The sequence below is a fragment of the Pantherophis guttatus genome, chromosome 6, assembly GCF_059756535.1.
Source record: "Pantherophis guttatus breed Tessera chromosome 6, ASM5975653v1, whole genome shotgun sequence".
Lineage (NCBI taxonomy): Eukaryota > Metazoa > Chordata > Lepidosauria > Squamata > Colubridae > Pantherophis > Pantherophis guttatus.
The window spans coordinates 39620813-39636528 of NC_142068.1; the positions used below are offsets into that span (position 1 = coordinate 39620813).

The 15716-nt window shown below is 37.4% G+C and overlaps 1 protein-coding gene across 4 annotated transcripts in view; it reads left to right on the top strand.

Moving 5' to 3' along the window:
• The window catches only part of EPHB1 (EPH receptor B1), a 370380-nt gene that overhangs the window by 101392 nt on the left and 253272 nt on the right, over window positions 1–15716 (top strand). For all 4 annotated transcript variants that reach the window (XM_034439598.3, XM_034439597.2, XM_087872718.1 and 1 more), the window contains exon 2: window positions 6660–6724. In XM_034439598.3, the coding sequence (XP_034295489.2) occupies window positions 6660–6724 (65 nt within the window). The remainder of the gene's footprint in view (window positions 1–6659; window positions 6725–15716) is intronic.

Sequence of the window (15716 nt, forward strand, 5' to 3'; positions counted from 1 at the left end):
GGCACCCCACATATGAGGGGCCTCGGGGTCGACCTCTGTCTCCCTGTCAACACAGACTGCGACCGGTCAGAGAGAAAGGAGGAGAACCACCGCAACACAGTGCCTCCCACCCCTAACTCTTCCAACCGATGCAGCATGATACCATGGTTGATGGTATCAAAAGCCGCTGAGAGATCTAACAGGACCAGGACAGAGGAGCACCCCCTGTCCCGAGCCCTCCAGAGATCATCAACCAACGCGACCAATGCCGTTTCCGTGCTGTACCTGGGCCTGAAGCCCGACTGGAACGGATCCAGATACGTCGTTTCATCCAGGTGCTGGGGGAGCTGTTGCGCGACCACACTCTCAACAACCTTCGCCACAAAGCGAAGGTTGGAGATCGGATGATAATTTACCAACATTGCCGGGTCCAGGGAGGGCTTCTTGAGGAGAGGCCTCACCACCGCCTCTTTCAAGGCGGCGGGAAAATCACCCTCACCCAGCGAAGCGTTTATAATCCCCTGGAGCCAGCCTCGTGTCACTTCCCGGGAAGCCAGTACTAACCAGGAAGAACACGGGTCTAATAAACAAGTGGTCGCGTTCAGTCTACCCAGAATCCTGTCCACGTCCTCAGGGGTCACAGGATCAAACTCATCCCAGATAACATTCTCAAGACCTGCCCCTGTCTCTCCCCCTGAGACTACCCAGTCGGAGTCCAAATCTTCCCGAATCTGAGTGATTTTGTCATACAGATACTGTACAAAATCTTCGGCTCTACCCTCCAAGGGGTCCTCCCGCGCTTCCTGATGGAGCAGGGAGCGGGTCACCCTAAAGAGGGCAGCCGGGCGATTATCTGATGATGCAATAAGAGCAGCAAAATAGCTACATTTCGCTGCTTTTATCGCCACTAAGTAATTCCTAATGTGGGATCTTACTAGTGTCCGGTCAGATTCAGAAAGACTGGCCCTCCAACTACTCTCTAGGCGTCTTTTCCGGCGCTTCAACTTCCTCAGCTCCCTCAACTCCCTCAGATATATATGAATATATATCATACATTCATTCACTTGTGTTTAACATTTCAATAAAAGATAATTCATTTTAGCAAATACATGTTCATTATTTGTACACAGTTGAGTTTCAACTTCAGTTTTATACTTTTCAAAACCAAAAATTATTTTGTCTACGTTAAATGTTTTAATAATTGTATGTAAGAAAACTATTGATAAATACAGATAGTCCTCAGTTGAGCCCAACATTTCTGTTGCTGAGACAGTAAAGTGAATTTTGCCCCATTTTACAATCTTTCTTTCCACAGTTGTTAAGTGAATCACTGCATTGGTTAAGTTAGTAAGCATGGTTGTAAAGTGAATCTGCCTTCTCCATTGACTTCCTTGTCGGAAGGTAATAACATAATCCTGTAATACTGCAACCATTTTAACTATGTTAGTTGCCAAGTGTTCTAATTTTGATCATGTGACCATGGGGATTCTGAATCGGTTGTGTGAAAAACGGTCATAAGTCAGTCATTTTTTACAGTGCCTTGTAACTTTGAACAGTCACTAAATGAACTGTTGTAAGCTGAGGACAACCTGTAAATCCCTCTGTTATAAGATCTTCTCTTGATTTTAATTTTGCATTCTCCTTGACAAAATTTTAATATTTTACAATAAGTGATCATTTTGGGTTTACTTTTTATCTCTCATCTGTGAAATGCTTCTTGTGCTGAAAGCCATAGAGGTGTTTTCAGGCACAACCCGGGTTTATATCTATTCCACATTCTAAATATGGCATGTCTAACAACCTTAGCTTTATTGAACCATAAATATTCATGCCACTTGAATCTCAAATGATATCCTTCTGTTCCTCAAGTCTTCTGTTTCTCAATAACGCCCACACTTTCATGCAAACTAAGCAGCAGGATGCAAAATACACTTTAAATCAGGTAGATCCAATCCTCCTTTTTCTTTTAAATCTTGTAAAGCCTTATATTTATTTAACTTTGTATTTGTGATTTTATTCTCCTGCCACACAAATTTAGATATGCCTTTTGCCATTGTTTAAATAGTCCATCATTTGTCCAACAGGTATTGTCTGAAGCAAAAGTAACATTCTAGGTAAGATATTTATCTCAATCATAGAAATTCTCTCCAGCAATGACTTTTGTCCCATCTTGACATATCTTTTAAACTTCATTTCATACCTTAACCTAATTATTTTGAAATAGCATACAGTTTGTATATTTTCATAGTAATATCATAATATTTTACACTTTTTTAATTTTAAAATTTTTTTGTCCAGTTCTGTTTGATCTCATATTTTCGTATTTTTGTTAATCTTCTTTATTAATCTTAAAACTTGGTAATGCACAAAACTCTTTTAATTTACTCCTTAATATTTAAATTCCTTTAAAAGGGTCTTCCAAAACCAACACCAAGTTATTTGCGAAAACTCTTTAACTTACAAGTCTTCAATGGAAAGTACTTGTGAATTACTACCCAAACTTCATGTTGAATGAAATGACTAGCAGGCACGTTTGCTTATTTGATGTACTGTAATTGTAAGATTCCAGCTGTTACTTGAAGTGGTTGACTAGAGTTTTTCCTGCTAGCAGACTGAGCCTCGAGAAAGTATACTTCCCTGTTGTTTTATGTGCCCAACCTCAGCACTTAATATGTGTTCATGTTTAAGTAAACCAGATTGTGATTTGGCACTGCAGGGTGGCAAACTTCTTCAATGGATTAGTCACAAGTAGTTGCCCTCTTGGCTTGTTTTCAGCCGTAAAACTTGTAAGGAAGAAATATTCCCCCTGATGTCTACAGGAACAAGACATGGGATAAAATAAAGATAATACCAGCGGTTTCCAGTTACACAAGTTAAAATATAATGATTTGTGGTGGCGTGGGTTAAAAAACCATCTGAGATGAACATGTTTTCTAGGTTGGAAATTATTGTCATAGATCAAACTTAAATTGTTTTGCATCAATCAAATGTGATCCATCCTATGCATATATTGATAGGTCATAGAGCTTTAGATGGATGCAGCTAAAGTGCATTCTGGCACATTGATTTAGTGGATTCTGAAGCCTGTTTTGGCTAATCTATGATGGTGACTAATACAACTTTGTGGCTGAGCTGATTCAGCTATCTTGAATCATTTAATTTTTATTGCGTGTTATGACTATTGGTTAATCTGTCTCCATGTCAGCATTGATGGGCATTCAAAAGGCAGGTATATTAGTCAAAAAAATTGACATGTAGCAATCGTCTATGTGATGATAACATGACAGTTGAGGGATTCAAAATTTCCCAAAGTTTGAGTGGCAGTGGGATGATCAGAAATACTAGTTTTGTCAGTCTGCCACAAGCTTGGTTACTCAAGACTAAAGAACAAATAACTCACGAAGAGGCGAATATATTTAATTCCAGATTTGAAAAAAAGAGAGAGAAGAATGGGCTGAAGCAGTATAGGATGCTTCTAGTGAGTAGGAAACCTATAACATAGAAGGCAAAGAAATAAGATGATTTTTAATGTTTGGTATAGTGGTTAGGTACTAGGTTAGAAAGTGGCAGACCAAGAGTTAAAGTCCTGCCTTAGCCATGAAAGCCAGCTGGGTGACTTTGGACCAATCATTTTCTCACAGCCCAAGTTATCTCATACTGTTGTTGTTATGTGAAAATAGGAGGAGGAAGATCTGTTGGATATGTTCACCACCTTGAGTTATTTGAAAAAATAATAAAGCTGGAATGTTTTCTGCTGCAGTAGCTTTTGTTGTGAAGTTATGAGTGTTGAAATATAGTTAAAATTATGATTAGAACTGATGACTTTAAAACAGAGTCAACTATATTGTAAAAAAGGGGAAAAATGCCCAGAATGGAACTATTTGACCATAGATTAATGACACACGTGTCATTTCCTTCCCCAACATTTGGTGAAAACATTGGAATCAAGTAACTTAATTTTTAAATAAATCAATAAAACCTGGAGGATTCCTCCCATTCCATCTGTTTTTCTGTTTCTGTTGTGTTATTGCTATTATTACTCTTCAAAAAAGGGGAAACTGGAAAAATATTAACAGTAGAACAGCTTTATCATATTTTCAAAACATAAAATAAATTTAATTCTTCATGTACAAAAGCCTGTATCCAGTCACATTGCTTTAATATTCATGCTTTTTTTTTTTTGCCTAAATTGGCAAGATGTTTAAAAAACAAATCAGTGTATATCAAAATATCAATACACAAACATTCTTGATTTGGTCAGGCATCCGTCAATTACTCATAGAAATGCCTATAACTTTAAATACCTTTCCTATCTTTTTGGCTTCTTATATTTCTCACTTATTTTTCTTAAATCCTGTATCTATTAACAACTTAAAAGTGATATCCAAGAAGTTATGACAACATGGGATGTTATTCCATATTTTCATTTGATTGTTTAAGCTCCTGTGTGGAGATGGGACAGAGTTTCAGAAGGACAACCATCATTGCAGCCCTCCACCAATCTGGGCAGAGTGGCTAGACGGAAGTTTCTCCTCAGTGCAAAACACATGAAAGCCCACTTGGAGTGTGCAAAAAGCAAAAAAGCACCTGAAAGACTGTGAGGAACAAACTCTAAGTGGGGTTTCTTGTGTTTTGCATTGAGGAGAGGCTTTCATCTAGCCACTCTGCCATAAAGCCCAGAGTGGTGGAGGGCTGCAGTGATGGTTGTCCTTCTGAAATTCTGTCCCATCTCCACACAGAATCTCTGAGGTTCAGTCAGAGTGACCATTGGGTTCTTGGTCACCTCTCTTATTAAGGCCCCCGATTGCTCAGTTTGACAGGGTGAACAACTATTGGAAGAGTCCTGGTTGTGCCAAACTTCTATTTGAGAATTATGAACAACAGGTCGACTCATTTAAGGTGTAGAAACATGTCAGCAATTATCAAGGGAAATGGGAGGCACCAGAGCTAAATTTCACGTGTTGTTGCAAAGGGTCTGAATGCTTATGCCAATGTAATATTTCAAGTTTTTTAAAATAAATTTTACAGACATTTCTAATATTCTGTTTTCACTTTGTCATTATGGGGTACTGAATGTAGATTAATGAAGAAAAAAAATATTTCAACAACTGTAGAATCAGGCTGCAGCGTAACAAAATTGACAAAAGTGAAGGGGGTCTGAATACTTTCTGAATGTACTCTACTACATCTAGAATCCTGTTAATGCATAGTACTAGAGATTAGAACCATTAATTTGGATGCAGGAAACATTTTAAATTTACATACTTCAGCTTGTTGCACCAATTAATTTGTAAAATAATACTTCAGCTTGTTGCACCAGTTATTTTGTAAAAAAAATACAGTTATGTTCTTTTGGCACAACCAGAACTAGCTGAAAATCTAAAAATCTAAAAACTGGCACCTCTTTTCTGGGGAAGAGTTAGCGAAACATCCAGCCTTATGGTGAGGTCACAGATATGAATCAATCTTGTGTGTAGGTGGATGATTTGGAGAAAGCTCAGTATGAAATATCTAAAGAGATACGGCCCATATAATAACCTGCAATTTGAAGGTCAATTGTGATTGGCATTTGGAGATGAGCAGGTAAATAGGCATTGATATACATCAATAATGTCATCTGCCTAGAGACTGAATCCAGACCTTGGCTTTTTGATTATCATACCAAGTTTGAGTTTGATTTATTGAGGTGTATTAAAAGTTGAGATGCCAAGAAAGTAAGTTGAATTGGGGCATCACTTAAATCAGCGAGACTAGTTAGCTGTGACTATAAGGGTCTATAAGACTATTAGATTTTTAACATGCAACACAAATATAGAGTTAAACCTTTGTGCATTTTCATTTAGAAAGAAGCAACGAACTTCTAGATGATACTGTTGTCTCATGCATATTATAACAAACTATTGTTTTTCTTTTGGTAGCGGGTATTTTAGGAAACGTAGTGGTCTTTGACTGTCTCTAATAATTCTGATTGAGTTAACACCATTACTACTATCATGTTTCCCTGAAAATAAGATCCTTGTCTTATATTTTTTTGAACCTTGAAATAAGTGCTTGGCCTTATTGTTATGCGCTCAAAAGCCCAATTGGGCTTATTATAAGGAGGTTGTCTTATTTTGGGGGAAACAGGGTATTAACACAAAGCATATGGCACTATTATTAGAGAATATAAACATTTGTCAATACAACAGGAGAATAAGCAAGTATTTCTGGAAACAAAGACTCCTTTCAAATGAAAATGAACTACCCATTTGTGTTAACATAAAGAGTGTTTTATAGTAATTCAATACCAATATGTTTATTATGACTTAAGCTTTCTTGAGTTCAGTTCCTTAGATACATCCAATGAAATGGATTCTTATCCTTAAAAGCTAATGTAATAATAATTTGGTAATCTTTAAGATGCTATGAAAAATTAAACGTATTAATTAGAAACTGAACTGTTACCTCCCTGGGATGCTTTAAAGTCAACTCACTCATCCAAATAGTATCTTCCAGTTCCATTATTGTGTTTACTAGAAGTCATAAAGTCAAGTTTCAAAGCTCTGTAAAAGCTTAAGCTTGTCTTCACAGAGTAGCAATAAAAATTATATATTAATTTTGAATTCAAACTATATTTCAATATTTCTTGTACTTACATTCAGACTCCTAACTTGCTTCCCCACTTCTTTGTGAACCCTCAGAAACACTAATGGATACTCGGACAGCCACAGCTGAACTTGGTTGGACAGCAAACCCACCATCAGGGGTAAGTAGATGTCAGCTACTTAAATGGTTTGTAAAGGGGATGGTGTATCTTGCATAAATTCAAATAAGTAAGACTGGTCAAATTTTCAGGTTTGGTTAGGCTTGCCTTTCCAGTCACATTCCCTTCTAGTTTTGCTCCTATTGGTACTCAGAATTTTTAAAAAGTCTGCATGATATTTTTTACCTAAATATATGCATTTTAAAGATGCCATTATAAGATGCACACTTTACAATATGCATGCAGATTTATATAAAATTGTGCATTTGTATGTCTATTTCCAATAGAGATTTTCTTAGACTGACAAATGTATGGCATAGTGTGATCGAATGTGTAATAGGCATTAGGAACACAAAGGGAACAGTAAGACACTTAAAGGAGGAAACAGGACTGTTAAGAAGAGATTCTTAAGTCCAAGGGAGGGACGAAGCATGAGAAAGAAACCCAGAGTAACTCTGTCTTAATTATACTAGGTTTTAGTTGTATGGGACAATTATTTGAGTAGGCTTTCAAAATTCTCCTACATTATCCTACTAGCAGTAAAGATCTTTCAAAAAAATCTAACAGGTTTTATTTCCTGAGATTGCCAGCTTCACAAAGTTTTTCATGAATCTTGAAATCTTTTATCCTACCTCATGAAAGAAGAGTCAGATCCTGCATTCTGAATGTGGATTTGGATCTTTTGAGGTTCCTTGTTGTTGGCAGGGTAAGAGGCAGTGGTGTTATTGAAGCATAGGTAACAGATCACACAGATCAGGGGTCCCCAACGTCTGGGCCATGACCCACTAGTAGGCCATGAGCTGTTTGCAACCAGGCTGGGGAAACAGAGGATTCCATTTGTGTGAATGGCAGGTGGACGTGCCTGCCACTCGCGCAAATGGAGCTGTGCATGCCCGCTTCCTGTCTGCTCACGTGGTGGGACCATTCCCTCTCCCCCCCACCTGTCTGCAAAGCCGGAAAAGGTGGGGAACTCTGACATAGACCACAAGTTTACATAATACTACAGTGCATTTAACTCAGGGTTTACCTCAGTTAGGAGTACCACAGGTGGCTGAGTAGAGTTAAACTTCCTGAAAACCTGTCTGAGAAATTAAGGAAAAGCAGGAGCCAAGACTATTGAATATTTTCTTATTCTGTGTGAATTATTCATGGTGGGAAGGTTAGGAGTTCCCTACAGATTTGACCAAGGTGACATTATGTTCTTAGACTTTTGAAAAGAAAAGCAGGCAGATGGGCATTTCTACTGACTGAAAGCAAAGGTGGCATACTAGAAAGCTATCAAGATTTTATGCAGAAGTTCAAACCTGTCTTTGATAATTCTATCAGGAGAGCAGATGCTAATTGGGACATTTCTGACAAAGAGGATGCAGAGAATGTGAGTACATAGCAGATTTTTTTGTTATAACGCAGGGATGTCCATTAGAATGGTTTTGTCCTTATCATTCATTTTTGGGAAGGCCTTTCTGATGAACTGGATGAGTTGGAAGAGATATTTCCACATTGTGTAGTGATTGATGGTAAGACTAGAGGAGAAAATAAGAGAAAGAAATAGTTTCAGAGCCTTTCTTCACCCTTTCCCTCTTTTAGTTATCTCCTTGGATTCTAATGGCATGGAGCGTATGTACAGTAGATAGGGATGATGAAGAGTTCCCTGTCTACAGTGGAAAAAAACAATGAATAGGACATCTTAGATTGTATGCTTACTGTAGATCCCTTGATCATTTATTGGAGAGTTGCCCTGCTAAACTTTCTTCCTTCGAATTACCTGGAAAACATTGCATTTGTGGAGATTTAGTAATAATAAATTACTGTATTATGGACATTAACCAGCAAAAGAAATTTAGTGCATCTTATGAATAAATGCCCAAATTGCTCTAAAGACTTCATGGACCTCCTTCTAAAGAGCTTTTCAGGAGGGACCTTGGATAATTAAGAAGAGTTCTGACATATGAAACCAGGCAATTGTTGTTTATAATCCTAATTAATATCTGTTCACACACACACACACACACACACACACACACACACACACACACACACAGAGAGAGAGAGAGAGAGAGAGAGAGAGAGAGAGAGAGAGACAGACAGACAGACAGACAGACAGACACACACACACACACACATACAGACACACTCACACGGACTTGGAACTCCAACTCCATAATTTCTTTCGGATTCTGGAAAACTGTTAAACTGAGCTATTATGCAGCAATTGTGTTGCACAATCAATCACTGGAAAAGCCTACTCAAATGGAAGTGATCAATGGCAAATGCCTCAGATCAGGTCCCCAACTCATTTGCAGCTGAGAAGAAGTGATCACAAATAATTATTGCAACTGTATTTGCAAATAATTATACAACTGCTACAAATATATGTCCCAATATATTCTTGGTCATAGACTGGTTGCAAATACCTAATCCTGGCATCCATTATTTCTTTCCTCTCAAACAAATAAAATAAAACAATAACAATAACAAATAAAAAGGTCAACAATTTTGGTTGCAGGCATTAGATTTTCTTCTTGTCTTTCTCTCCCGCTACACTGCCTCCATTTCCTTCTTTGCCAGAAAAGTATGTAGAGTTTGGCAATGCTTCAAGGGAAAACGAAACTGCAGCCTCTGCTCTGCATTAGGTATGTAATTATGCTATCAACTTGCTACCTAGATCCTGAATCTCAGAACTAAATGGCAATATACATATCTATTCAAGAATTATCAGCTTTGAAGTAATTTCTGAACAAAAAATCAGAAGAAAGGATTTATTTAACCTCCTTTTTCTTACCATTCCTCTGAGTAAAAAAAGAAAGATAATTTTTCTTTGATTATAGACTTCTCATTTCGAACTATTAGAGGTCACTATGTATTGCCTCTTATTTTGGATCTGCTGGACTACCTTCAGAAATCACACATTTTTACTAAACGGGTTTGAGAGAAGCTTGCAATTTAATTTAGATGTAGAATGGCCATTAATATTTAACAGCCTTTTGACATTTGTTATGGCATGGAGAGCCATAAGGAAGAGTCTCAGAATAACTTTCTTACCCACACTAGGTATAAATTGTGCAGGAGAATTACTTTGGAAGGCTTTCAAGATTCTATATAATAGCTAGCCTACTAGCAATAAAGATCGTTCCAGAAATCCAAGTGGTTCTTTTTTCTTGAGTTTGCCAATTCACGGGGCTTAATACGTAGTTGAGAACAGTGTGGATTTGCACACAGAATATTCTTATTTTAGAAGTCTTGGCAAGTTTTGGAAAGTGCAAAATGGGTGAAATTTATAATAAAATGAGATCTGAACAAGCTTTATCTTTACTTCTGTTAAATATGGCATATATTTGTAGAGGGGCAGCGGAAGAAATTTGCTTCCTATCTCATTATAATCTTAACTAGTCTTCATTTTTGATCACTTCTCAGATAATGGAAAACCCAACATATTTAATTATATGCAGATGGAATTGTGCACTCTTTCTCTACATCTAAATTGTGAAAGGGAATTCTTGTCACTTTCTCTTGTTCCCTTCCAAAGCATTTTCCATTTTTAAAAAGCAATTTTATGATTTAGGGCTTGACTTCCAATTTTTCCCCCTTGAACCCAGGACTGATTATAAACTAAAATATTCCAAGTAGCAGATAGGATGTAATCCCAAATGTGGATTCAATCCTTCTCTCTACATTTTTTCATGTTGGAAAAAATAGATGTAGAATAAATTCGTATTTTCTGTGGATTTCAAGACAATAATAACTACAACGGCAACTAATGGGCAGCCATTTTGGTGTAGTGATTCAAAACACTGGCTTAAAAACTGTGAGTTCCAGTCCTGCTTTAGCCATGAAGCCAACTATGTGACTTCACTCTTTCTTAGCCCTGTGTCAGACAATGGAGTACCAAATGCATCACGAATGCTCACAAGCACTTGGGCAATAGTGATCTTCCAATTTTGTTTCTGAAATGTTGGTATTAAGTTATTCAGAACATAGAAGTGGAGATGGAATCACCGATAGTCTGATCTCCCTGTTTTAAAATGATCTAAATTTGTGATTATCATCCCACACAATGGCAGCAAATTCTTTGATTCAGTAATATATTTTGTGTTCAGCTATAAACAATTGTGAAGCATGAAACCACACATCAGGATTTGGAAAAAGAACCGACAAGGACTTTACAAGAGAAACGTTATGTTGGATGCATGCAATATGATACCATACATAGAATTGTCTTTGTAGGAATGTCTTAGGTCAGCCTACATAATTTAGTCCCTTCCAGATGTATTAGAGTGTACATCCACAAATCCAGGACAGGAGCCATTTTTCAGCACATCTAGAGAGCACAAGGCCAAGGAAGGATGCTTTTGATGTTAGATTAGGTCCAGTAAAATCAAAACCATCTCAATCCCGTTATGAAAAGTAAATCACCTTGTGTCAGGGCTTTCATAATCAGAAAATACCCCTCTACCTTTTTTGTGCATGTATGCATATGCATACAGTCTAGCCTGTATGTATATTGGACTGCGTATAAAAGGAGGGAAATGATATGCTATTTGAACTTTTATGATTAAGATGCAATAAACACCAGACTTATCTTAATTGTTTCCTCTCACCATGCATGATTATTTATTTATTTATTTATTTATTTATTTATTTATTTATTTATTTATTTATATATATATATATATATATATATATATTTCTATACCGCCCTTCTCCCGCAGGACTCAGGGCGGTGCACAGCCAAAATAAAACATTGTATACAAAATTTAAAAACAATTTAAAAACAATTAAATAACACTACAGTTCATATGCAGAAATTTATCTAGTATACAAATTGCTATATAAGAAGTGACCCTAATGGCAGTGGACCTATTCTGAAATAGGTCTATCAAGGTATACTAGGACTTCCTGCCATGCTGCTATGTATAGGATCGCACTTTTGCTCTGTTCATGCTTCCAACTACTTTCATTTTCCATCTCCAGAATTAGCAGATGTTTATGGACATTCTCAGTCATCCAGGTCATGGTTGTCCCAAAGGTGATTTTTTCAAGAGGCAACTTGCTGAAGAAGCTTCTTGGATGAGAAGTGAAATGTCTTCAAAGAAAAACTAGAAAGTCCAGTTGCCTCTTGAAAAAGCAACTTTGGGATGTCCAGAATTAACAGTTTGGTTAATGCCACTATTTATCATTGGAATATGTCACCTCTTCTCTTGCTAACACAAATTCACATATTTCTGTTCCATGAATGCTAAGTTAAAAGTCAGTCAATGTGTGAAGAATTTCTCCAGGTTCGCAGGCTATATGCCAATTTCAAAAATCCATATACGTTTGCCTGCTAAAGTTACCTTTTTGGGGGGATATATTTAATATATTTAAGGTGGAGATTAACCTGTTGCTGGTTGTTGCATAATGCAGTTGTAATAATCATCTTCCAAGCTGCTGTTTGTGTAACAGCATCCCTTTCCAGTTATAAACAATATGTCATGAGAAACTGAGATCAGTAAAGGCTGCAATCATCTGAATACAAGCTTGGAAAAGAACCACACAAAGAGAAACCAAATGTTTGCAACAGCCAACTTTCCATAATAGGGAAAATCATTGCTTTGTAGGTGACTGAAAACAGAACAGGTAACATCCACTCATCACTCATATAGCCAGAGATAGGCTGGAAGGTTAGTGGCAGACAGTTGCCACATAATAGTTGTTCTCAAAATAAGGATGTCACACAGCAAGAAGGAAGGGTCAAGTAATAAGCTGTTTATTTTTGGCCATATCTTATAGCCAGAGAACCTGCAAAGAGTTGGTAGGGCCTTCAGATTTGTTCTAAATTCTGGTTACTACAAGAAGAGAACCCTACAATTTTCTTGTAAATTTTTCAGAAGTGAGCATTTGTGATGCATTTGTCTGACACAGGATGCTGTAATAGGCAGGTCTTTAGTCTGCTCAGGAGGGCTCCTAGTTTCTTTTTCCTTACTGACCCCATAGCATCTCTCCTGATGAAGAACAAGGGAATACAGTACAATTATACTTACCAAAAGTGTTTTCTTATCAATTATTTTTATTATCAATACAGCATGCTGTCTGTAGACGGAATGTCTTTGTTTTCTCTGTTTTTTGTTTTGGGAAGTTTGCCTTGACTGATCATTTGGTTTATCAGGCATTTGTCCACATGGAAAGGATTCATGTGTCTGTGGTTTGCCTTGTGTCTTTACACGGTGCATCAGCATTAGCTGCACAATACCAATTGTCTTATTATATTAATAAGTTAGTATCAATTTCACAGACAACATCGGCTTTTCAAAATGAAGCTGCCAAAATCTGCCTGTCTTTTGCTGACTTTTCCCTCCCTCTTGGAGTCAGTGTTCTAGACTTTTCCCCTTGCCTTGCCTCCTTTGCACTCAGTACCTAAAGGATTATAATTAGGAAGCATTAGCAGGCTTGCAGCAGCTTTCATACCCGAACACCATTCATAATTGTACTCAGCTGTGCTCTTCTTTGGCTATTAATGTCAGTTCTGTGGAGTAATGAGAAACAAACCACCTTCCGGCACTTAAAATATCTTCTTTGTACAATAGGAGTGTTTGAAGAATGGGAACATAAAATACCCTGACTTGCATTCCTCTGACAAAGAAGTGATCAACAAAGATTTAAGCAGGTACATGGAAAAAGATCACTTAGAGAGATGTTGTTAGCTTCATAGGGAACTTTAAGCAGATGATAGAAGGCTAGCTAGGGAGAGAGGCTGTACCAGAAAATATTGTTTTGCAAAGCAGTGGAAAGATTAACAAAATAGATAGACATGTCAAAGCAAAGGAAATTTGAAGGAGTCCTAACAAAAAGGAAGCCAAATACAGATAGTTGGCTGTTAATTGGTCTTTGCTTGGTTTTTCTTTTCTTTCCTCTATGCAGTTTGGAAACAACTTGAAGCTACAATAATAATTGATTTTGCCACAAAAACTTCACATCTTTGGGATAGTTTTGTTGCAATTCTGTCCCTAAAAAGTGCTTTGGAATTATTTTCATGGAACTCCCCTCTAGGTTACAGCATTTTATGTTTGTGTTTTTGTGTGGGTATATGTGTGTGTTTCCACAGCAATCATGTAACATAAGCCTGGTAAAAGAAGAGGCAGTCTGTTTCAATCAGCTAAATGACCAGAATGAAATACTTGAAAGAATAAAACAATATACATTATTGGTAATAAATAACCAAAATTTCATAAGCTAGAATGACTAGGTAGACTCAAAAACTGATTAAAAATAAAAGTTCGGCTACCTTTCTAAATCCAAGTTGTGAAGGAAACAGATAGTTTTGATTTCTAGGGATGGACAACTATCGTAGAAAGGGCCCTCACTCTATTAGTTCATGGAGCATGTCCATAGATGGTCCCATCTTCATTTATAATAATTTACATTCTAGCCTTGCAAAAATACTCTTAAATTTGCAAAGTCTTGTATAGTTCAGAGGATTGGGAGAGGGAAACAGAGTGATATGATTGTAGTCTTCTTTCTTCAAGTCAGAGTTCCAGTCAGATATCCAATCAGCATCGGTGTGTCTGTGTGTCTGTGTATGTGTGGTGCTCTGGTCCTTAATCCTTCCTTCCTGAGGTGCGTCTCTCAATTCCTACATGAGGTCACTAGATGAGATAATCCTTTTGAATGGAACAATACATTTTAGCCTTAGTTACTCAAGTGTTGCCCTCAGTACTCTGTCTCAGTATCTGGAGGCTGTTGGGGTTTGGATGGAAAAGACTTAACCCTAGCAAATCCAAATGGTTGTGGATTTTGAAACCGTTTGTATCTGGACATTTCAGTTCTGAGTAGGATTATAGACAGTGTGCAATCTGTGGATCCTCCAGGACTCATGGCTCCTATTTGAAGAATAGATGACAATGATGGCTTTGGAAAGCCTTTGCACAAATCCATCTTGCCCCGTCCTCCTTCCTGGCTGAAGAAACTTTCCTTATGCCTTACCCATTTATTGTCTACATTATGGCAATGTGTTCTACACTTGATCCAGAATGCAGGAGCATGGGGGTGATTACAGCTGCACCTTGATATGCCAATGTAATGCCAGTACTTCTCAAACCGCAGTATCGCCAGTGGACTTCTAAGCAGGTCAAGCCAGTAAAAATTAGGAAACAAGAACCTCTTGTATTTCTTTATTGCTAAAATAATGTAGCAGAATATTGAAAGCCTGTCACTTCTCCAGAGTACCTTATACCTAACGTAATTAAGGTAGACTTACTCTGAATCTCATTCCCACAATTTCCCCTTTGCTAGCCTAAGGAATCTTTTCTGTAATAGTCATGTTCTTCCATATTCCCAGGTCTGCTAGACATTTCATCCCAAAGGCTAATTCAAAATTCTGGTTATTGCTTTCAACCCCTCATGACACAAGCCTGGTTATTTGTGGGACCCCCATCTTTGATCAGTTTTGACAATCCAGTAAAATACCATATGGCCAACACATTCCAAGTCACATCTCTTAAACAATGCCATCTTATGGAACCAAGGTATGTTCATTCTATATCGCTGTGCCAGCTGTAAACAGCAGTAGTTGCCCAGAAATTTGGATGACCTCAATCTTGCCTGCCTTTTGCAAGGCTCCAAAGACTTGTTGCTCCCCTCCCCCGGCTTTAGATTAGGAAATTTGTGAAACCACCAAACATTATACTTGTTGAATAATCTCCATTATAATTTGTTTTAAATTTCATTATATGTTATAAGTATTCATTCTTGAAATATTATTCTTGCTCTAACTGTATGCTGCCCTTCAGTCATTTGTCAAGAGTGGCTATGTACATTGATTAAATAAACAAATCTAGGTTTTTATTTAAAATGATCTTCGGCCCATATTTGGGCTTGAGAACAAGTCTCTACCAAATACTGAAATCATTGATTTATTTGCTGAAATTTCTGCACAATTCCTGCAGGCTCTGAGCAGTTTACACACATATTAAAAAAAAAAGATTAAAAACAATACACAGGAGTCCAGATTGTCTCAGAA